Genomic DNA, 24,528 nt, shown 5'->3' on the forward strand with positions numbered 1-24,528 from the left:
TATATATATATATATATATATATATATATATATATATATATATATATATATATTTATCTAAATAAATTTCTGACGGGGATTCGCCAATATTTCATCATCATTATCATTACCTGTAATTATTAAAAAAAGTTTTTACTTATTAATAAAAATGGTAAACCGTAAAATTAATATACGTGTGAATGTAAAATGTGTTTAGTTCTAATAATAATAATAATAATAATAATAATAATAATAATAATAATAATAATAATACACTTGAACAGTAAATATAATTAAATTTCATTTAAAAGTAGGGGGTGGGGGGTAGGGGGAGCCAAGATATGTCAAGATGGGAAATCCTTGAATGTTTATGTGTATAAATCATGTAGGTACCTTATTAAAATTAATTGCCATGTATAGTGTATGAGGATGGATGAATGCGTACTTGATCTATCTATCTATAAATTTGCGGCTAGGAAAATTATTGTGAGATTACGAGAAAGTACTTCCTTTTTATTATAAAATAATAATAATAATAATAATCAAAAAATTTTATCAGTTAATTACATACGTTGAAGAATATATATCGATAAGTTTGAGTGAATTTGAATTCATGTAAACGAACTTGATATTTCAAAAAAATAATTTTTAATTTGACAGATTTTAAAGTAATCGTGATTCAAAAAAAAAATTTTTTCTTAATAATAATAATAATAATAATAATAATAAATTTCATTAATATTTATCGAATTTTAAATTTCCCACTATAATATTTTATAATAGATATAAATTATTTTTATTATTAAATTTATTTATTTATTTTTTTTTTCGTTGTTGTTGAAATATTCCGTCAACTTCTTATTGGTTAATTTAAATACTCGATTAACGATACATAATTTTTTTTTTTTACCTTTGATAGTCAGTCGAACAAAAAAAAAAAATTAAATAAAAATATATAATTTTACCTGGTAAATTTATTATTATTATTATTATTATTATTATTATTATTATTATTATTATTATTATTTTCATGTGCCACTGACCTTTTAAAAAAAAAAAAAAATTATGAGTCAAAGTCTTTCGAATAATTCAAACTTATTAGTTTTTAAGTAATTTTTTTTTTTTTATTCATTTTAATATTGCGAAATAACCGATCATAATAGGCGCCTCCTCATAAAAAAAAAATTTCTTATTGTTTCAAGTTTTTTTTTTTTTTTTTTTTGTGTAAAATTAATTAATTAATAAAGTTTTTACGATTTAAACGAGTACGGGGGAGAGGGAGGGGGAAGGGGAAACAATAATAAGGTTAAATTTAAACTGTTTAATTTTCGGCGTGTGTTACTAAGACAAAGCACGTCACATCATAAATATTTTTTTAGCAAAAAAAAAAAAAACGGGTAAAATGTACAAAAAGTTAAACTTTCTCTCTAAATAATAATAATAATAATAAATTATTCATTCATTCAACATTCAACAAACAATAAAATTTATTTATTTATTTTTTTTTTTTTTAAATTTCACATAAATAAACCCAACGGAAAATATTTTCATTAAGATAATTATGACGATTAATGTTGTTTTCTATCAATTATGATAATTTCGAAGCACATATAAATTTTTTTAAATTTAATAAATAAAATGTAAATATTTAAATAATTATAATAATAATAATAATAATAAAAGGGCGGTAAACAAGTGATGAATCGTTTATACTAAAAAAAAAAAAAGAAAAAAATTTAATGATGATAATATTCACGAATTTACAAAATAAATATCATCAAAATTATTAAATTATTCGATATTTATTTGTTTATAATAATTTTTTTTTTTTTAATAATAAATAAATAATATAAGTATAAATATAAATATATTATAAAATAAAAATTTTTATTTTAAATGTTAACCGATTAATAATAATAATATTTTACGCGTTTTTTTTTTTGGTTTTTTACGACTTTTTTATTTATTTATTTATTTGTGCCGAATAAAAAAAAAATTTTTAGGCAAACATTTTATTTATTTATTTATTTAATATTAATTTATGTATTTGATCGATGAATGAAAAATATATTTTTATAAAAATGGTAGTAGTAGTATCATTATCAATAAGAAATGAAATTTTGAAAATTTTAATTATTTGAAAAAAAATATATATATATTAATTGATGGTTATTCGTTTAATGATAATAATAATAATAATTCGTGCGAATCACTTTGGAAAAAATTCAATTTAATAACGTAAAAAAAAAAAAAAAGTTAAATTTATTTGATGTTACGTAACGAGGATGAAATTATAGTTTTGTATATATATATATATTCTTTTCATTAACGTCGACACTTATTTCTTATTGTTTCACTCACGAAAAAAGAGTTAAAAGAGTAGCTTCATACGTGCAATAAGTGCGATGTTAATAACATTTTATTAATTATTGCTTCACCATTGAATCCGCCATTTAATCATTACATTGTCGATATTTATAAAAAATTTATTTTTTATTTTGCCTTTTTGTCATCGACCTTGTTCATGTGTCACAAACTTGTCACGAACTCATTTAAAACTTTTTGGCCTATATATATATATATATATATATATATATTATTATTATTATTATTATTATTATTATTATTATTATTCGAAATTAATTATAAAAAAAAAATCGGTATTTTATATACATATTGTGTTGAAACAAAAGTAATGAGAAAAAGAATCGACTTTGTTTTTAAAAAAAAAAAAAAAATGGCGGATGGCGGTTTAAAAACCTGGCAAAAGAATTTTTTTTTTTAAAAATAAAAAAAAATTTAAATTTATGCAAATGACATAGAAAATTTTTCTTTTTTTTTCTTTTTTTTTGTCGAAAACTTGTTTATAACGAATGTTCTAGATTGATGATGGCGACAAAACGAGACGCCAATAAATAATATCGATTCCATACATTTTTCTTGTATTGTTTATATTGTGGGATAATAAACTATGTTTTTCGGAGCCGAATAGTCGAAGAATTTTCAAAAAAAAAAATTAATATTTTAAAAATATTTTTCTAGGTTTTACCGTGACATTAATAAATAATAATAATAATAATAATAATAATATTAATAAATATTTCACTATTTTTTTTTTTTTAAATTCTTGATTTTGTTTTTTTTTTTTTTTCAATTAATTTCAAGTACAAATAACTGTTTCACAAGGGGGGAGGGAAAAATGATGATATTGCTTAATATTATTTAAATTTTTATAAAAATAATAATAATTATTCATGTGGCATTTTCACTGAGCTTAATTAAGCATATTTACTTTTCTTTTTATATTTGAAAAAGTCGAGATAATTTCATCTGGATTTAAAATTATATTAAAAAAAAAAAATCTTTTTATTTGCTAAAGAAATTATTGTTATTATTATTATTATTATTATTATTATTATTATTATTATTATTATTATTGTTATTGTTGTTGTTGTTGTTGTTGTTTTATTATTTTTACGACAACCTAATTCAAAGTTGCCCTAAATTATTATTACTTTTTGTAAAAAAAAAAAAAAAAGAGTAAGTAATAAACCACGGATCATTAAATATAATTTTAATGCGTGGTTTTAAGGTGTTTATAACCTAATGACACGTGGGAGTTATTATTGAAACCTAGAATATCGTGGTAGTAACGAGTCAATTTGAGGAAGTTAAATTTTTAAATAATTATTTTGTTATGAGGAGGAAGTAAAGAATGGAAAAGAAAAAAAATATTAATTACAATAATTAACTTTGAATAACAATTTTCATGCGCGAAAAATAAAAAAAAATTAATATTTCCTTTTGTTTGTTTAATTTTTTATGATAATTTTCTTTAAATAATAATAATAATAATCGCGTTGATAATTTCTGTCGCTTTTCTTTCTTGTCTTAAATTTACCTGAGGTTCATTACGAAAAAAAAATTTTTTTCTTTGTTTTTTTTTTAAAACTTTATTAATAAATAAGAAAAAAATGACAAAGGTTATTATTGCTTACGAATAAAAATTATTACCATAGTTTTTTTTGTAGTCGAATAATAATAATAATAATGATAATACAATCGGAATATAAAAAAAAAACGTGTTGCGAACGAAATAATAATAATAATAATAGAAAACTTTTTTACAAAAGGATAGTCGTGTGCGCGTGAGGATTGCTTATTTAGCAGAATGATGCGGTCAGTTTGTTTGGTTTATTTTATTTACCTTGACCAGCGAAGGCCATGATCTCATTTAGCCTGCGAATACTCTTAATCCCAAGGCCGCATTTACATATAACAAGCACTTTAAACAAAAATTCCAGGATGAATCTTTTTCTTCTTACTTAATAAATTATTAGACGTGATATTTCCACCTGAACAACAACAACAACAACAACAAAAAATATTCATTTAATTGACCGATGTATGGATGAGATGCTCTTTTAAAAAAAAAATTTTTTTTATCTGTTTAAATGGGAAACATTTTAATTTTTAATGTATGATTGACATTCTTCTTCCACTTCTTCTTCTTCTTCTTCAAAAAAAAAAGTTTCAAAACAAACGTGAATTTGATGAATATCGACATTTTTATTAAACTTGAATTAAAATTATGTAAAAAAAAAAAAGAAAAAAATTTTTATTTTTAAAGATCATCTACTTAATTTGACATGAATTTAACATTAGATCAACCTTCGTTTATTTAAAAAAAAAAAAAAATTATTTCAAGGAAAATAACAAATTGATTGGGTATTTCCTTTTTTGATAAATGGAGAAATTTATTATTATTATTATTATTATTATTATTTAATAAAATCAATCGCGATCGGGTTTGACCATAATAATAAATATAATGAATAATTTTGTAAATTCTGTAAATTTTTTTTTAAATGCATCGATTACAAAATATTATATATTAAACGTGACTTGTATAAATGTTTTTCTCTCTCTCTCTCTCAAATGCACAGTACTCGAATAAAATAAAAAGGTTGCAAATCTCGAAAGTATTTCAAGATTTTAAAACAAGGTTATATAAAAAAAAACGACAGCCAGAGGGATATAAGTTCATCTTCTTAAATAAAATTAAGCAATTTCGTTTTTTTTGTTTAAAATTCAAAGTCGATGATGATGATGATGGTGATTTTTTTTTTTATTATTTAAATAGGATTTAACGTTATTTTAATACTTTATTAAAGTATGTTATTTTATTATTATTATTATTATAGAGCATTTTTATTTAATAGAATATATATATATATATGTGCATTGTGAAAGTATTGCACGGATTTTATTGTTGCTCAATACACTCAACCTAATGATGAGAATTTTCTTTTTTTTTTTTTTTTTTTTTTATTAAATTTTGTAATAATTTGATGCGAACAATAATTTAAAAACTTTTAAATAATTTGATTCGGCCCAAATAAAACAAAATATTGTAAAAAAAAAAAAAAATAATAATAATATTATTTCTGTTTGTTGTTGTTGTTTTCAATTGATTCGTGTTATTTTTCACAACAAAAATAATTAATTTTTTTTTTTTAAAAACTACATTTTATTTTTTTAAATTGATTTTTTGATTTTATGATTCTCAAAAGAAAAAAAAAATCCAATCAATACGCTTCCTGTTTAATTGCAAACAGGTTTAATTAGGTACAAATAATGTAACTAGAGCAATTTCAGGTTTTACTTATTGCCTCGAAACGCATTTTTGCGAGTTAAGTAAGATATGAAAAAAATCGTTTTGTTATTTTTCCAAAAAAATTAAAAAATAAATAAGAGAAAAAATATATAAAAAGTGAACTTTGAACCATGTTAACATTTAACTGAGGTCTATCTGTGTAAAAAAAAAAGAAAAAAATTACGATTCTTTCGAGTAATGCCGTGTAATTGTTTTTTAATTTCTATACAATAAAAAAATTTTTTTTTAGTACTTGCGCTTTTTTTTTGTTGCGAATATTTCGTTTTGATATTTTATTAATCTTAACGCTAATCGCGGAACAATGAAAAAAAAAAAAAAAACGTAAATTGACACAGACAAAAAAAAAAAAAAAAATTTTTTTCAAGGTTTTCACGATTGGGAAATCCCTCGTGTTGGTGGTTCGGTCAACGTTATTGGATGTTAAATGTTTATTAAAAATCCCGTCTGCCACACAAAGGAAGTTGTGTCTGATGCGATCATGTCTAAAATAAACGCGATACTGTGTCGTGTAACAAAAAAAAAAAATAAAATAAATAAACCAGGAAAATTATGGGATCAAACACGAACATTTTAAAGTGTTGAGAAGTTTTATAAAAAAGGTCAAGGCCATCGTTAATTAAGGCATCCTTTATTATTATTATTGTCTATATAATTATCATTAACATCATCACTATCATCATCGACAGAATAATATAGGTACTCGATGTACCTGCTCTGATATAAATGGTAAAATTTTAGGTATTCGCTCTCTTCTTCTCTTTTATTAATTTTTTTTTTTTTTTTTTGAATTTTATTTATAAGTCCTTGAAATTAGGTACTCGATAACTAAGGTTAAAAAAAAAAAAAAAATTTGAGTATTTTGTACCAATACCTAAAAAATATTTAATTCGTTCTTATGAATTTTATTATTCATGCCATTCCTCACGATTATATTTCTTGACTAAAATTCTATAAATAATTTTTTTTTTAAATTTTTTTTAAAAGTAATCAAAGCGTAGTTTTTTTTTTTTTTTCTCGTACCTGACGTTATCATTATTATTTTAATAATTTTTTTAAAAAAAAGTTGTTTTCCGCTAGCGATCCTAGTAAAATTAATTAATAAAACTTGTAACTGCAAAAAAAAAAAAAAAACTTGAAAATGAAAATATTCAAATGTGATCAAATAGGCGCCGTTTTTAATTTAATCAAAAAAAAAAAAAAAAAAAAAAGAAAATTAAATATTAATAGGTTTTTTTTTATAATTGCAAAAAAAATTTTACATCTAATATAAAAAATTTATTTATTTATTTATTTAAATAATTTATAATTTAATAAATATTTATAATTACTCGGGTTTATATATATTTAACATGGTAAATTGTTTTGTTTTTGCAGAATTTTAATAATTTGTCACTAGTATTTGGATAAATGACTACACTTTTCAACTTTTGTCTCTTTTTTTCTTTTTTGTACTTTTATGCTTGTGAGATTTATCCCTATAAGAATCTTTTTCTTTTGATTTTTTCTTACTCTTTTTATGTTTGTGTGATACTCCTTTTTGTCTCTTCGGAGAAGATTCTGGACTCTCTGACCACCTCCAATTTCTTTTATAATTATTATTATCGAAAGTGTCATCAAGTTTGTCACTTAGAGAATGACCATAATTAGATTTATGTTTATACCAATCTATTGGATATTCGTTTTTCGGATTTCTAAATACATGAAGAAAATTACAAGATTTTCCTTTGAGACATCTGCGCCTGGCAAAATCTCCACAAACAGCACCTCCCCAATCTTTTATTTTAACAAACTCTATATTTAGTTGCTTACCACCATACCACCTGCCTTGAAATTCTTTATATGCCAAAAGTGCATCTTTTTTATGCTTATATTCTATATATACATTGCCCCTTAAATGCGGCTCAGAGTTACAACAAACTTTAACCATTGTCAAGTCACCAAATTTTTTAAATTCAGGTACAATATCAGTGTAAAATTCTTTGAAATGTGAATACATATCTGAATCTTCATATTCTAAAATTATGTCTGTGTCATATTCCGAAGATTTATTTTGCTCTAATGTAAAATGAGAATAAAAGTTTGATACCAACAGTGTGTTACTAATTTTAAAATGCTGATGATTTCTAGAACATTGATTACCAAAACGACAAGCACCGACTTTATTGAAGAACAAACACATTTCCTTTCCAGGATTCGTTTCGCTAACAGCCTGCAATTCCAAAGGTATATCACCACCATTTTGAATGAAATCATTTATTCTATTTAATGTTTCTTGTCGTCTTTTTTCTTCTTCTTTTTTCAATGCTTCTAATTTTTCTTTTTCTTCTTTTATTTTTTTCTGTTCTTTTTCCCATTCTTCCCTTATTTTTTCCTGCTCTTTCAGTCTTTCCAATTCAGCTAAATTTTTAAGTCTCTGTTCTTCTCTCCATTGTTTTTGAGCTCTCTCTTCTTCTTTTAACCATTTCTCATGTGCTTCCTCTCTTTCTTTGGTTTCTTTTTCTGCTTCGTATTCTTCGAAGAGACGTTGTTTTTCTAATTGTAACTGATAAGAAGGAGAACTTTCTAGCAATTTTAATTCAGCTTTTCTAAGTTCGGCTAAATGTTGTCGTATTTTTTTTCTACGTAGTTTCTTGGCTATTTTTCTCCACTCTTTATGAGATAACTTACAAACCGTATTTGTCATTTAGCAATTATATTTTCATTAAATAAAAATAAAAACACATTAAAACTGATAAGTCCATGGCTCGTAATGTAAACAATCCAAGTGTTGCCAACTGTAAAACTTCAATGAGTTAAAGGCGGGAAATTGAAGATACCAAATTGTAATTTTTGTTCTTTTTTCTAAGTGAACCTTATCATCTAAATTACAATTTTGAGGGAAAAAGTAAGTAAAAATTTTTGTTTCTAGCTCAAATATTACATTTATTTCAATGAAAGTTCTTTATCAGGTTTTAAAATGTTATAAATAGATAAGTAACCCTAAAAACAATCATGATATTATAAACCTTTGTTTGTACCTATAATTTTCAACTTGTTTCATACAACACCATAATAATTTCATTAAAAATTATTTAATGTGACAAAAAATAATAATAATATCTGTAAATGTAAAAGTTTAATAATAAAATTAAAACATTTTTGCATTTTCAATCATCAAACAAAAATAAAATAAAATAAATAATAATTTTCAACAAGTTCTTTACATGGGGAGATACAAAAACTTACAAAAATTTTATAAAATAATTTTTGGTAATACATAAAATAAATTTTTTTTTTTTTTATTAATTAATTTAAATAATTTAAAATTGTAAGGAATAAAATTTGAATACGGCAACAAATGAATAATTTTGTTTATTTTAAATTGGTTTTTATGCCGTTTAATATATATATATATATATTTTTTTCAAAAATTTAATTAGCTGTGATTGTGTATGTAAAAAGTTATGAATTTTTCTTCATTTCTTTTTTTAAACTTTTTTGTGTTGATTTTAAATCGATAATTTATACAATTACGACAATTAATTTGTCGTTATTTAGTGCAAATACCTTATTAGGTATTTTCCAATCGTATACAGCAGCTTAAATACATTTAAAGTATAATTTAGTTTTTCATATTTGTATTGTTGTGAAAATGAAGGAAGTGAAAAGTTTAGAATCGTAGTAGGGGAGGACATTATTTAAAAAAAAGTTTACAGAACAAAAAAGTAAATAAATTGACGTTAAAATGAATATTGAAATGACTTCGATTAACGATTACGTGTACACGCAAAAAAAAAAATTAAATTCTCAATATTCGTCTTATAACAATATCGATAACAGTGATGAGTATCAATGTAATATCCCAGAATCGTATAAAAGAATAACGAATTGTCATCAATTTACAAATCAATTGTGTTATAAAATGAAAATGGAATTCGGACACGAATTGCAAAATCCTCACAAACCCCCCAGAATGGATTTTGATTGGCCTGCAACCGATCAATTTACAAAAGTCGATTGTTTGAGAGCATTTAACATAATGAAACAAACGGTTTATAAAGAATTATCGAAATGCGAGGAAATTACAATGCATGATCCCTTAGGATTAAGAAAAAAATATTATTACGAACGTAGGCTTCATTCACTCGAAAGGGAAAAAATAAGGAGATTAAAAATATACGAAAGTATGTATTTACAAGAAGAAATTAAAAATGGTTTGACTAGTTAAAAATGGGTTTTAGAAAGCTTTTTTTTTAATTTTCAATTAATTGACTTATTACCCTCCCCCCCCATCCCCTTCCCTTTTTTTAGTTTAATTAATTTTTCTTTATTAATTTAAATTATTTGACGCATTAAAAAAAAAAAATTGTAGTTATTTATATTATGAAATAAATATATAAATGTGTGTGTGTATAAAAATAAAAATGGTATAAATTACCATAATAAAAAAGGCAAAAAAAGAAAAAAAATTCCATCGTTAATTTATATATGGAAATACGGCAAAATAATAATAATAATATTATTGGTTTTTATAAAAGATAAAAATTTATGATTAAGGTACTTAACAAATCAATAAAATGAATTTTTTTTTAATATAAACAATAATTTTCTTTATTTTTTTAATATAAATATTTACAAAAACAGTATTTAATAATAATAATAATAATAATAAGTGTTAACACTATACAAAATTAAAGCTTCTTGCTTTGGCAACAATTGTTATAAAAAAAAAAATTTATAAATTTTCGCACTTATTTAATTTATTCCACATAATAAGGCCAATAAAATGGCAAAACTCCAAAAGTACCATCTTCTCTATATCCCACGGGTTGTGAATATCCGCATGGCATTGGCAAAATTTGTTGGCACATGATGGTATTAAAATAAATTACCTGAGTTGTCGGTTGTTGTTGTAGGAAAATTTTTTGTTCGTTCTTTTCCTTATCCATGGATGATTTTAAACGTAATCTGCTATCCGAACGTAAACCGTTTTTCCATATTTTATAAAAAAAATCATTTACCGAATCCGAATTGTTTAAAACTGTGTCTTCGATTTCAGCTATTGGAGTTGACGTTCTAAATGACATTTCCTGTGAAAAAAAAAAAAATTTAAAAAATTTTATTTTACTTCCGTGCAACGAATATATGCCAAAAAAATAGAAGAATTTAATGTATTTAATTACTTCACTAGAATAATAATTATTGCTGTTGTATCCGGTAGCCAATCGTAAAAATGTATTTCCTTTTTTTGCACTGTAAAATTTTGTATTGCATAATGGACAAACTTTAGAATGCATTTTTTTTTTTTTAACACAAAATTTTAATGTTGCTCGTTCAAAATTTTTTATTAAACTGTCCTGTTTTTTTTCCTTTTCTTTTTTTTGTTGGTGTAAATAAAAATTTAAACAAAATTTTTTTAAAATAAAAAATTTATGAGTCATCATTTTAAAAGGGGCTGTTATGTAGGTACAGGTAAATTTTTATTCTTATGTATTATGTAATAAAAAAAAATTTTTTCAATTTTCTATAATTTAAGGGTAATGCCCCCAGGTATTATTAAAAATACAATCCTTATTTTTTTTTATTATTTAAAAAAATTGTTTTGAAATATGTAAAAAAAAAAAAAAAATAATAATAATTTTACAATGTAAATCAAAATCAATTAATATCATTTATTTGCTATAAGTTTTATGTTGAAATGTTATACAAAAGTTTAAATTGGGATTTATGCGTTGAATAATTAATAAAATTTTATTTATAAATAAAATTTTATTAAAATCTTAAATAATTAATATAAACTGATAATAAAATATCTATGGTTGACAAGGAAGTTCATTAAAATTTTATTTATTTTCCCAAAGTTGCCTGCACTGTAAATGCACTGTTTACAAACATAATTTGAACATTTTTTTTTTTTTAATGACGGACAAAAGGTTTTTTTTAAATAATTTTTATCAGTTTATTTATTATAAGACGATAATAATAATAATAATAATAATAATAATGAAAGGGCAAAAAATAAATTTGAAATGGAAAAGTTTTCATTCAAATATTTTGTCAAGTTTTGAAAACATGTTGGAAGAGGAGGGTTTCGTTGATGTCACTTTAGCTGCTGACGGGAAATGTTTAAAAGCTCACAAGATAATGCTGTCTGCTTGCAGTCCTTTTTTTAAAAAAATTTTTCAAATGAATCCTTGTCAGCATCCGGTTATTGTATTACAAGATGTTCACTTTTCGGCGTTAGAATCTATTTTAAAATTTATTTATAAGGGTGAAGTGTGTATTTTGCAAGAAAATTTGCCGTTGCTTTTACGCGCCGCGGAAACGTTACAAATTCGCGGTTTGTGTAAGCAGTTAAAAGATGAGGTAAGTAAGTATTTATTACGCTTATCTTAGGAATATCTTTTTTACATTTAAAAATTAGTTTCTTGTTAAAATAATTTTTTAAAATTTATTACATGTCACCATTTTCCATTAAAAACATTTTTTTTAGGAATCCAATTCACAAATTTTTAATGGGGATAAAGAGTTGAATGAAAAGTCAGGCATTATAAATTCTCCACAATCCAGTTCTAAAATATCTAAAAAAGTAAAAAATCAGGGTGTCAAATCAGGAGTTGTGCCATGTTTTTTTTCTCAAAGTAGTATAAAAAGTCCAGAAGATTCCACCACAGATTGTGAAAAGGTAAAACTTGAACCTAGGTCAGAATCTCCTGCAGTATTAGATGATAATTATGTTTATTCATTAGGGCTGACAAACAACTCGCAAATCGAGAGAATCGAAGCTGACGATGAGAATGGTAAGTGATAAAAATGATGTTTTTAATGATATATTTCATTAAGTTAAGTCTTGGATCAGTGTAATCAATAAGAAAAAAATAGTAAAGAATAAAAAAATTTTTTCAGATTTAACTTTGAATACAAATATGTGTGCATTTGATCTGGGCCAAGGTAAATAAAATTTTTTTTATGTTAATTAATGACATTTAAAGTAACTCTTACATTAGTAATTATAAAATATCAAATACATGGGGAAAATATGAAGACAATTTATTAAAACAATATTCATTTATTTAATTATGATTGCGTTTTCAACAAATATTATTATTTTAATTTAAACACATTTTGATTTGTTTAGGATCGACAAATTATCCATTCTCACCTTTTCCATGTCCATTTTGTGATAGAGCATATTCAAGATGGGGTTTTAGAAGGCGTCACATAAAAGCATGCCACACAAGATCAAAAAGTTTACCTTGCAAATGGTGTTTAAAGGTTTGCACGTCCTATTTTTATGATTTTTTTTTTTTTTTTTTCCTTAGGTTTTTTGGTTTAAGGTCGATAATTAAATTATAATTATTACAATTATTTTTTTGCTAGGTTCTCCCCACGCATAGAGAATGGGAATCTCACGTATGCTGTAAGCACAGGCTATCGAGAAACGATGCAAAAAACGGTTTATTAATTTTAGAAGAAGCCAAAGTTGTTTTACAAATTCCTGAGCCGAGTAGACTTGATGAATTGGTTTCGATGATCAAAAACCAAAACAGGGCAATGGATGAAATATCAAAAATGGACGAGGATAATGATGAAAATAAGGTTGAAATCAGTGAGGAGGAAGTGAATCAAAAATGGTAAGTCACATAAACATAATTCTCTTATCGATAAAAGAAATATTCTGATTCGGCATCTTCTTATGTGTGAGATTTCCTCGTTTTCATTTATCAAAAAAAATTTTAATTATTATTATCGTGATCGATAAAATTAGGAATTCAATGTTTAGGTCATCTCGCCAGTTTTTTTTTTTTTTTATAGTAATCGATTAAAAATCGATTTATTTAGATCCGGACATGGGGAAAAAAAAAAAAAAAACCTTGCAGAAAATGTTGATTAATTTTATTAACTATATATAGGCTTAATGAGTAATTAATATATTTATATATATTGTGTGTGATAAAAATGACGAGTAACGATGTGTGATGATGGCTTTAAAGTAATAAATATTGAACGTGTAGAATAATAGATTCATTTTATTAGTTTTAATCATGTCTTTGAAATTTTCTGCAATTCACCATTATATATTTTGTCCCCCTCCCCCCCACATTTACAATATTGATTTTTTATGTTGAAGGTCTTTCGATGTGATTGCAGGAGTAATGGATAGATAGATAGATGGATACTAAAAAAATTTTTTTGTTTTTTTTTTTTTTTCTCGGCTTCATTCTTCAATGAATTTGATCGAATGCAAATACTTGATCTTGATATTTTCGAATTTGTTGACAAAGTTTTTTTCTAGCCATGTATCTTCTCATCATTGATTGAACTTTAATTATTTTTTTCAATTCCGCTTCGTAAAGTCTTTTGGCGGGAAAAAAAAAAGAAGATTGTCTTAGTTGATTGCAGATAAATTTAATTTTTTTTTTTTTTAAATGAGAAAAATGGGTTCGTTTATAATTACCTGGTTAAATATTCAGTGTTGTAATATTTTAAAAAAACTTTATTTTTACCCATCGTCCAACCTTCGAGTTTTAATCGTAATAGAAGGAGCCTGCAGTTATCTTTTGTCTCGTCCAAACTTTCATTGCAATCAAACGTTAGGAATTTATACCTGAAAAAGTCAAGTTCGATTATGAGTGAAATAGGAATGACGTCGTTGGATATTGTCGATTATTGATTGATTGATTGATTGATTGACCTTCTGAAAAATTCGTCGTATTGAATGTTATGTGTATATCCCTGTTGAATGTTTAAGGTCGTGTTGACGATGTCCAAAGCTCTCATTTGCCGTAGGATTAATTGAACGTCGAAATCGTCTTCTTCGTCTCCCTGGTAATTAGTTCTGATGCATCGAACGAAATGAAAACCAGATTTTTCGATCGATAAATTTTGCATTAAATTCCAACAATTGTTTCTGAAACTCGACGCGGCGGATAATTTTTTTTTCGTGCAGTAATTTTTACAGGTAGCGTCGGAGGTATCCGCGAGTTCTTCGGAACATTCACTCGTCAAAGTGTTTTCCGGTTGAAAGAAAATGGATGAAAATAATTCTTTGACGACACGATCCGTTGACGATTTCATCAATTTCATAAATTCCGTCGAACAGGAGTCTTTGTTTTGTTCTATCATTTTCGTATTGTCGTAAACGACTTTTCCGGCGTAGTGTTCTATAGAAAATTCTGTCGGGCTTTCGATTTGAATTTTTTTATCATTCGTCGTCTCGATGTCATCCAAAACATCTAATTAATTTTTAAAAATTTTTTATAAAGTTATTTTATTTGTTACTGTGGTGATTTTCAAAAAAAAAAAAAAAAGGTACCGTTTGAAAATGTATCCGTTCCGGTTTTGACGAAATTGTCAAGTTTGGCCAATAATCCGTTGGTTTTAGAAAAAATTCTGTCCAAAACGCATTTGTTGTCGTTGAATTCAATATCTGGTACACCGATTTCTTCTTCGTCTGCTATGGCCTATAATTTTATAATGTGGGAGTGCGTGTGAGTAGTTTTTTTTTTTTTTTTAAATTAAAGGTCGAAAGGAAAACATGACACTTACTTTTCCTCTTACGAATATTTTTTGAATATAATGATTTTGTAATTGTTCATTGAGTGAATTCACAAAAAGTTGTCCAATTTCATTTTTATTAGAATTTTCAAAACCGAAAAAATCCAGCAAACTAATGACGTGCTTGTCGCCGCTAAAACAAAAAGGAAATAGTTTAACAAGAAGAAAAAAAGGAGAGATAATAATAAATTTATATCATTTAGAATACGTACTAAATGATGCGGGAAACGGATAATTTTTTGTTTACGTTTTTCACTATCCAATGTACCAATCTATTATAAATTTCTTTTGAAAAATCGCACAGGATTTCAATAGATTCTTGATCGTTTTTTCCTTCAGAATCGAAATTTTCGTACAAAGATTTGATAAATTTTTTTTCATCGAGTTTCATAAGGTTGGCAACTATTGCGCATACGAAAAAAAAATGTCGTTAATCGTTTGTTGGACTCTAAAATTGCACTAGACCGGAAGTAACAAAATTTGTTTTTTTTTTTTACCTTGCTGTATGAGATTATCGGGTAATGAAATTTTTTTCCCTTCTCCTTTTGTGGAAAATTTCAATTGTCTCAATAATAAAATAGCAATCAATACATTTCTCACGGATGAAATTTGTTCGTCTTCAAAATCCAATTCTTTTAAATTATCTTCGAAATCGTCGTAGAATTTTTTTTTTTGATATTTATCATCAGTATTTTTTAAATTCGGTTCGGATTCGATATTTTCCGATTCGTTTTCATCGACGAAATAATTTTTAAATTGATGGTGATTTTTTATTTTTTCATATAAGTAATAAAAAATATGAAAATTTGATTTGCTGTAAATAAATCAATTTCGTTCGCGTCATTAACAAAAAGTAATAATGATGATGATTTTATTTTCACACTCGCTCACCCGTCGTCGATTTCCATAATTCTATTTTTTTCCAGTTGGTCTAATTGAAAAATGGCTCCGCTAACTTTTCCAGTATCCGTAAACGTTACGTGAACGTGTAAAACATGCCTCGTTGAATTTTTATTATTTGGAGTCGATGCGTTTCCAATCGCATGTATAACATCGAGAGCTTTTTTTATTTTTTGTGCACATTTGAATCCCTGGAAAAATTTAATTGTTAATATTTTTTTTTTTTTTTTTAACGATGCATGCATTTTATTATTATTATTATTATATACAAACTTCTCCCAAATACAACAAATGATCTAAAGCATGCATCATATTTATTGTTTTTCCAGATCCAGTTTCACCGGCGAAAAGAATGTGTTGAGGTTTTTCGTGGTGGAAAACGTTTCTATAAGCGCTTTCGGTCACGGAGTAAATGTGTGGAGCATTTTGTGATTTCGCTTTGAATCGGTATTTGTGATGATACTGTGGGGAAAACGTTAAAAAGAGTGAGGTAACAAGTTACCTAACGCCGAAAAAAAAATAAAAAAGCGCAATTTCTTCAGGCTCACTTGACTTCCGTACAAATTAGCACATTTGTTCGGGTTTAAAAAAAGCAAAATGTCGCCGATGAAAGTGTAGTAATCATTTTTTTTATATCTTTCGTAAAGCTCCGACAAAATGGCCTCTTCGGACACTTCGACGAGCGTCGCCAAATCTTCTTGCAATATTTTTTCGAGCGAGGATTGCCTTTCCGTTTTCATAAAACCGTTCCATATTTGAATTTCGGGTTGTTTGTATAGGAAAACGTTTTTTAAATTGCTTATAACTTTTCCGATTTCCGCCGGCGTCTGTGAGCAAAAAAAAAAAGGAATTTATGCGATTCAGAAAGCAGACGAAACAATCAAAAAAAAAAAAAGCCTCACATTTTCATCTGCGAATCCCGATTGGAAAAACGTGTGTTCGAGCAATTCTTGAACGTACGGACGATTTTCCGGGTCTTTAACGAGACACCTGAAATTATAATGATGAGGAATTTAATGGTTGATTATTATTATTATTATTATTTTCATAACTTACTCGCTTATGAAATCGTTATAAATTTGTGACCAGTCGGAGGGTTTTTTTAATTTCGGAGGAGGATCGTTGACGATTTGAAACAATGCACGAGTCGGATTGATTTCTTCGTAAGGTGCTTGTCCATCGCCCAATTCGATAGCCGTGATCCCTTACAAAAAAAAAAAAAAAAAAAAAAAATGAAAATAAAATAAAAGAGGCCTTGAAATAAAAAGGACTCGAGGAAAAATTTTGTTTAAAAATAAATTTTAAAAGTCGAACTCACCCAAAGACCAAACATCGATTTTAAAATCGTACCGTGGGATTTTCATGTTTTGATTTTCTATCATTTCCGGTGCCATCCAATTCGGCGAACCCACGTAATCGTTTAATTTCGTATCTTTATCCACGTGACAGGAAATACCGAAATCGATCAATTTGATTTTTCCCTCGGGTGTTATTAATATGTTACTTCCGCGTATGTCTCTGTGACAAATTTCATTCTCGTGCAAATGTATGACGCCCTTGAAAATAAATAAATTAAATATTTTTCGAACGTTTTTTTTCTAAATTGTTTGTTTGTTTGTTTGTTTTTTCGTGTCGTATGAGAATTAAAGTATTTTTATTTATTTTTTTAATTAGAAAGTAGGAAAAATTTAATCGTAGCAATAATTGTAAATTTAATAAGCAATGAATCGTAACGTAACCAAAGATATATATTATCGATTTTATTTTTAATGATTGATTAAACGTGATTTTTATTATTAAAAATTGTTATAAATAAATTATGTATTTTTTATATGAAATATTATTTTGTGCGTTTAATATATTTTTATGTAATTGAATTGAATGATAATAATAAAAAGTTTTGAGTGATAATATTATTAGTGATAAATAAATTTTTATTTTTTATTAATTTAATTACTCACTTTAATGGCTTCCTTTATAATGTGTGATATATACTGTTCGTTAACGTTTTTATAATTTTGTATTAATTTTCTAACGAAATCGATGGCCGTTTCGCCTTCGCAAAGCTGGAAAAAAAAGGTATTTTGAAATAACAATAATAATAATAATGAATATTTTATTTTAGGCAGAAAAATGAAATGTTTCATAATACCTCCATGACGAGCCAAATTTTTTTCGCATTTTCATTTTCTCTTTTCATATACATGCCGTGAAAATTTAAAAAGTTTTCATGATTGGATAAATTTTTATATACGTAATATTCGCGATAAATGCAATCCTCGTTATTTTTATTCAAATCGATTATTTTAATCGCGACTTTGCAACCTGCAACACAAGTAAATGTAACAATTTGCCTAATTAATTTTTTTGAAGGCGTTTACCATTGATCAATCGTTAAAAAAACGTCATTTGCCTGTTTCATTATCTTTTCCTTCGAAAACTTCTCCTCCGACTCCACCGCCAACTTTTAATATAAGCGTATACCTATCATCAAGTTCCGGAAGTTGATTTAAATCAATTTTTATATTTTCCTCCATTTCCATTATGTATATGAACGACTGTAAATAAAAAATATTTTTAGCGCTTTAAAAAAATTATTAAGCCCCCTCGAAAAGAAAAGAAAAAACATGATAGTTAGTTTATTATCTGTATAAAAAAGTTTAAAATAATTTTATTTGGGTGGTCTTTATCAAGGTAGGTATTAAAAGCAGACGATAATTGAAAAAGGTATAAAAAATGGAAAAGTAAAAACATTGTATATATTGTAAATTATAATTTTTTAACAAATAAATAAATATAACGTTAATACTCTATGGGTATCAATAAAAAAATTTTAAATTTATTTATTTTAAATTTCAGGTACTCACGTTTGAATAATTATTTGGAAAATTTTTTTTCGTCCTGGGCCGGTAAGTGTTAAAATTATTATTATTAACCTTTTAAAAATTAAATTTCAACTGAATCGTAAACGTATGACGGAATAGTTTTTAATAAATAATTTAAATAGATTACGAAACCTTAAAAGGATCTAAGGATTTAAATCCTTTTTTTTTTTTATGTCGACTTAAATAACTTTTCTTTTTTTTGCTTAATATCGATTTTTACTTGGCTAATTATTATTACGTCTTAATTTTTATATTTAAAATTATTTTTCAAAATGGCGGTACTCTTTTTTTTCTAAAAAAAATTTTAATAATAACAAAGAAGGGGGAGGGGTAGGGGAAAGGGGGAAAGAATGTCACCTTTTCAACTGACTAATGATATTTATCATTTTTAACAAAAAGAAAATAATACTAATAATGGTAATAATAATAATGATGATGATAAAAAAAGAAATTTTTTTTTTTTTTTTTTGTGAGTTTATTATCTCGAGGTGGTCAAATTGAATTTTTTTTTTTTTGACAAATTTTTGACGGCCATTATTCGCCATATTAATTCTTTTGTTATTAAATATGTGAACCTCCCGTGAGGGAAACCCGAAATTTGAAAAAAAAAAAAAAAACCTTCGATAATTCAAAATAGGATTCATTACGGTAATCCTTTCGTTAAAAAAAAAGTAATAATAATAATAATAATAAGCTCACTTGACATTTTGTTTAAAATCTTATCATTTTAACAATTTACGTTTTCAATTTTTTTTTTTTTTTTTTTTTAACGAATAGTCGTCCAAACGGTAACAACAACAATTTTCGGTTTATTTTTATCTCGTGTCTTTTAAAAAAAATTTTTTTTTGTTTTCGGAAAAAAATTACCGATCGATATACAAAAGTTGTGTATACAGTTTCAAAAGAATACAAAAAAAAAAAAAAAAAAAGGTATTAAAAAAAAAAATGGAGGGAAAATATAAAAGAGATACTTGATTGTTGCAGACCTCCCAAAATCTCCCGGGCATTATCGTAATATTGCTGTGGCAATTTCACACTCGACGCATTTACACAAAAAACTTGAAAACTTTGTAAAAAAAAAAAAGAGAGAGAGAGAGATGGGGGGAGAGGGGGGGGGAGAGAGAGAGAGAGAAAAGGAAAAATATTACGCTCTAGTTTGCGGTTGAATGCTTTCCAAGAGTACCAATCCTGTCATCCTACATGTTATTTCTAGGTAGTTACCATTATTATTCTCAAGAGGTTTTCTTTTTTTTAAATACAAATATCATCTTTTATTTCGAGGTAGTATTCCCATCATCATCATCATTATTATTATTATTATTTAGGTTCATTTAACTAAATACAAATACCTCCATTTACCTTCATTCACTTTATTATTAGTGAATTTTATTCTAAAAGTTTTTTTTTTTTTTTTCTTCTTATATCAATAGATTATTTCACTTTATTTTTTTATTTTTTTTTTTTGTATTTTTCACCGTTAGGTGTTTTCTCTCTCTCTCTCTCTCTCTCTCTCTCTCTCTCATTTTAATTTAGCAATTGTGATTTATTAAAATATTTATTTGATTTGAATGTAAATACGAAAATTGATTGCATACAAAAAAAAGACAGATGTCTAATTTTTCATTTTATTTTAAATAGTTTCGTTGATTAACACCGATTGTAATTTTGTTATTCTCTATTATTATTATTATGGTCACTCACTTAAACACGACTCTTAAGGCTCTTATTTGTCGGGGTTTTTAAGCATTTATCCCAGGTTTCTACCCGATTCCTTAGGGACAAATACTCGAATTTCGGTGGTGCTAAAATTTTCCGAAGAATGTGCGGCCGTCCCACATAGTGCGATTTCCTGGATGGTTTCTTCTTCTTTTAGGTTCTTTAAAATCTTCTTTAAATTTCCTTTCATTGCATGTGATGGCATGGCTCCCAGTGATGCTCCCACGATGACCGGAATCGTTTCTGTTTTTGTTCCCCACATCCTGGCTATTTCAATTTTATTATTATTATTATTATTATTTTAATTCAACGCGAGATTCCATACCCGATTCCTTACGAATAAATGTTTCGATATTAATTTTTTTCCTAGATTTTTCTAGAATATTCTCCAGTCGTATCCAGAATTTTCCAGTTTTCTCCAGATTTTCTCCAGACTTCTCCAGTTTTCTCCAGAATTTTTAGATTTCTCTAGCCTTCTCCAGGCTATTCTAATTCTCCAGTTTTCTCCAGATTTCTCCAGTATTCTCCAGAATTTTTTTCCAGACTTCTCCAGTCTTATCCAGAGAAACCTCCCTAATCTTCTACACAGCCTTTCTAAACTTTTTCAGCTTTTTTCTAAACTTTTCCAATTTTATTTTCATTTGCTTTTCCAGATTTTCTCGGGACTTTTTTTGTTATTATTATTATTATTTTTATATCCATGGAACGAATTGTATTTATAATAGATTTTAACCTCGCTCTCCGCCGATCTTTTGTCAAAACCGTTACCAATATACCCCGGGTTATTATTATTATTATTATTTTCCAATAGAAGAGTAGTAGTAGTTGTTTAGGTAAAAGAAAAATTTTAAAAGTGACGAGTGGTTGTTGTTGTTGTTTTCCATTCGAAGGTTTTCCACATTGGGAAAAATTTATTTAAAAAAAAATGTTTACGTTTTATCATTATTATTATTATATATATTCGTAACGATTATTATTTTGTTTCGTATCGATCGATAGGATTTGTTTCATTCATTTTCTTTACGTTTACCACATATTTAAAAGAAAAGAAAAAAATCGGATATAAAGAAAATTAAACAAAATCCGATAAATGCCATTTTGTGAAATTGTCAGATGGAAAGAATTCACGTCGAAACGTATAAATTTTAAAAAATTTTCCGCATGGCGTTCAGCAAGATGTGTAATTTTTTTTAAAAATCTGACTAATATCGAAAAACGACTATCAAAAGGTATCAATGTCAGTCAATTTATCCGACAAAACCTGGGAGTCGGAAAAAAATATTTTTTACAAAGGTTGAAAAAGGTTTCAAAAGAATCGATTACCGTATTTACCATTATAAAGTGGCGATGGTATCTCTTCTCTATTCGGCTTCTAATAAACCCCCTTATATACCTTTTTTTTCTTTTTCCTTTTCTTTTTTTTTCTTTTTTCTTTTATACCTTGTTTTGATAATGTACTTTTTTTTTTTTTATTAGTAATAATAATACTTTGATTATTATAAATTTGTTTATGCGTGCGCTACAAACGAATATTGCGCTTTTATTTTTTTTTTTCAATGAAAATTTTTGCATTTTCAATTTTCCTTTTTTTTAATACCATATAATTTAAGGATTTATCATTTTTATGGTCAATTTACTCAAGTTTCCTTTTTTCTCTTTTTTTTTTATATATATTTACACATTGCAAAAAAAAAAAAAAAATGTTAAAAATAATTTTTTAATGGTTTTCCGGTTCGAAAAGGTATGAAAAACCTTCATAAAATGTGGGAAATTTTTTTAGGCTCGTATGCTAAGCATTAAAATGTTTAAGGAAAATTTTTGTATTTAATTAAATGGCAAATGACGGATTTGATTTTTATTTTTTTTCGGGGGGAGGGGAGGGGGTTTGTCGTCGAGTGAAAATAATTTTTTTTTTTTTTTTTATAAATAAATTATAATACTGAAATTGAGTCGTGATAATAATAATAATAATAATTATACACAATAAATATTATTAAGAGAAAAATTAAATTTTACAAAAGTTGACAAATATTTAAAAAAAAAAAAAAAAAAACGCACACGCACACACGTGTACAGACACACGATGCGGGATGAGGAACTTGTTTGCGTGGAAATGTCATTTACGCCATTTTCCATCGCAAATTTTATTATTATTATTATTATTATTATTATTATTTGCAAACTGTTATCCAACCTTCCGTCGTGTAATTGTGACAAATAACTTCGCAACACCATTTAAACAAACATTGCCTTTCCGTTTTCCTTTCGCGAATTCTATTATAACCTCTTCCGCAACACATTGAACTACAACTATCCAAACCTTTACTCGTTTTATTACACTGCCTTCCTTTCGTACCCGGAAAATCCACGGAATTATCCCTTTCGCAAAAATTTGGAGATTTTTGATAGTAGAATAATTCGAAGGATAAATCGTTGGTTCTTTTTTTTTTCTTTTTCTTTTGTTTTTTCATCATCATCATCATCATCTTTGGTTTCGTGCGTATTTTTTGTTTTCTAGATTTTCCGAGTTGTAAAGTACCGCTACCCATGTTCGATTGATCGACCAATATGGCCGAACGAAATCTTTCTTTGAGTATTTCTCCCACGATTCGAAAATCCGGTGCGGATCTCCAACACGTTTTCAATTCGCAACTTCCCGAGTACCCGTGACATTTACATCTAATTTGTACGTTTGACGAAACGGCCTGAAAAATGAAAGAAAAAAATAAAATTTTTTAACTAAAAATACTTTTTTTTTTTACCAAAATCCGTTACGTAATACGAACGTAAAAAAAAAAAATAACGACATAAATCATTTTCTATGACGTATTCACTTTATATCAATAGATTTATATAAATTATTATTAATGACATTAATTTAAAAAGGCATAACCGAAAGGGGGGGGGGTTTCCCATTGTTACACGTTTTCTGGTTACATCATTGTTTACATTCACGTGACACATTATTATTATTATTAATTAATTGATGTATCACATTGTTGTAATTATTTAGTTAACGTCGTCACGAATGTTGTGACAATCAAGTCAACGACATCAATCTTAAAAAAAAAAAAAAAAAACCCTTACTCGTGTGTAAATCGGAGAGGTAGAGAGAGAGAGAGATGAATTTGTAGCGGGGTTTAATGGCAAATAAAAAAAATTTTTTTTACATACCTACAGGTGTTCACCATAGAAATCTCAATGATAAATGAGAGAGAGAGAGAGGTTTTGTTGTTGTTTTGTTTTTTTACATGATGATGATGATCAATTATTAAATATCCCGTTTGCCTCGAGCTTATTTTTATTATAATTATTAAACATCATGTTATTTTTTTTTCTCTCCTTATTGTCTTTCTCTCTCTTTCTCTCTCTCTCTCTCTCGTTATTATTATGTATTTGACACTTTTCAAAATATTTTGGTGTATTCCCCCCCTTCCCCCCGTCCGTCACGCGGTTCGTTTTATTGATTGCGGTAAATTATTATTGTGAATCAGAGTTTAAAAAGAAGGTTCAAAAGTTTAGGATAGTTGAGTCGTTATTATTATTATTATTATTACGTAACATTAATTAAAATTTTTCTTTTTTAAAAATAAATCTAGATTATTCATTAGTTGAAAGGGGAAATGGGGGAGGGGAGGGGTGAGGGGGAAAGGGTAAAAGAAAAATTTCTATGCATTTTTTTATAAAAAATTACAACATTAAAAATTTTTTTTTTTTTTATTATTATGTGACCGGACATAAAAACTGCATGTAATTTTTTAATGAGTAATTTTTTTTTTTTTTTTTGTTTAAAAGGCGACTAATTTTACGGGTCACGACCGTGACATAAAACTC

At 26.0% G+C, this 24,528-nt stretch overlaps 6 protein-coding genes across 6 annotated transcripts in view; 2 read left to right on the top strand and 4 right to left on the bottom strand.

Annotated features, from left to right (window-relative positions):
• Positions 1 to 7,076: 7,076 nt before the first annotated feature.
• On the bottom strand, positions 7,077 to 8,339 carry Phum_PHUM151280 (U2 snrnp auxiliary factor, small subunit, putative; the record flags this gene model as incomplete). Its single annotated transcript, XM_002424739.1, has 2 exons — positions 7,077 to 7,429; positions 7,466 to 8,339. 2 exons carry the CDS (start codon positions 8,337 to 8,339, stop codon positions 7,077 to 7,079), a joined length of 1,227 nt encoding a protein of 408 aa, XP_002424784.1.
• Positions 8,340 to 9,380: 1,041 nt separating this feature from the next.
• Phum_PHUM151290 (uncharacterized protein) lies at positions 9,381 to 10,314 on the top strand (the record flags this gene model as incomplete). Its single annotated transcript, XM_002424740.1, has 2 exons — positions 9,381 to 9,819; positions 10,280 to 10,314. 2 exons carry the CDS (start codon positions 9,381 to 9,383, stop codon positions 10,312 to 10,314), a joined length of 474 nt encoding a protein of 157 aa, XP_002424785.1.
• Positions 10,315 to 10,395: 81 nt separating this feature from the next.
• Phum_PHUM151300 (uncharacterized protein) lies at positions 10,396 to 10,932 on the bottom strand (the record flags this gene model as incomplete). The annotated part of the gene is made up of 2 exons (XM_002424741.1): positions 10,396 to 10,725; positions 10,819 to 10,932. 2 exons carry the CDS (start codon positions 10,930 to 10,932, stop codon positions 10,396 to 10,398), a joined length of 444 nt encoding a protein of 147 aa, XP_002424786.1.
• Positions 10,933 to 11,707: 775 nt separating this feature from the next.
• Positions 11,708 to 13,273, top strand: Phum_PHUM151310 (bric-A-brac, putative; the record flags this gene model as incomplete). The annotated part of the gene is made up of 4 exons (XM_002424742.1): positions 11,708 to 12,001; positions 12,129 to 12,435; positions 12,774 to 12,910; positions 13,016 to 13,273. The coding sequence occupies 4 exons, from the start codon at positions 11,708 to 11,710 to the stop codon at positions 13,271 to 13,273; spliced, it is 996 nt and encodes a 331-aa protein (XP_002424787.1).
• A 587-nt stretch (positions 13,274 to 13,860) lies between these two features.
• Positions 13,861 to 18,636, bottom strand: Phum_PHUM151320 (Neither inactivation nor afterpotential protein C, putative; the record flags this gene model as incomplete). Its single annotated transcript, XM_002424743.1, has 16 exons — positions 13,861 to 13,993; positions 14,094 to 14,243; positions 14,331 to 14,871; positions 14,952 to 15,099; positions 15,185 to 15,326; positions 15,406 to 15,595; positions 15,691 to 16,007; positions 16,085 to 16,284; positions 16,367 to 16,555; positions 16,642 to 16,920; positions 16,996 to 17,083; positions 17,150 to 17,297; positions 17,412 to 17,649; positions 18,055 to 18,159; positions 18,246 to 18,418; positions 18,552 to 18,636. 16 exons carry the CDS (start codon positions 18,634 to 18,636, stop codon positions 13,861 to 13,863), a joined length of 3,126 nt encoding a protein of 1,041 aa, XP_002424788.1.
• A 4,229-nt stretch (positions 18,637 to 22,865) lies between these two features.
• Phum_PHUM151330 (wnt-10, putative) overlaps positions 22,866 to 24,528 on the bottom strand; it is a gene marked incomplete at both ends in the record, with an annotated part of 8,815 nt that continues 7,152 nt past the window's right edge. Inside the window, one exon of the mRNA XM_002424744.1 lies at positions 22,866 to 23,399. Coding sequence (XP_002424789.1) covers positions 22,866 to 23,399 — 534 coding nt within the window. The remainder of the gene's footprint in view (positions 23,400 to 24,528) is intronic.

Source organism: Pediculus humanus, genomic scaffold (assembly GCF_000006295.1).
Source record: "Pediculus humanus corporis 1103172107496 genomic scaffold, whole genome shotgun sequence".
Classification (NCBI taxonomy): Eukaryota; Metazoa; Arthropoda; class Insecta; order Psocodea; family Pediculidae; genus Pediculus; species Pediculus humanus.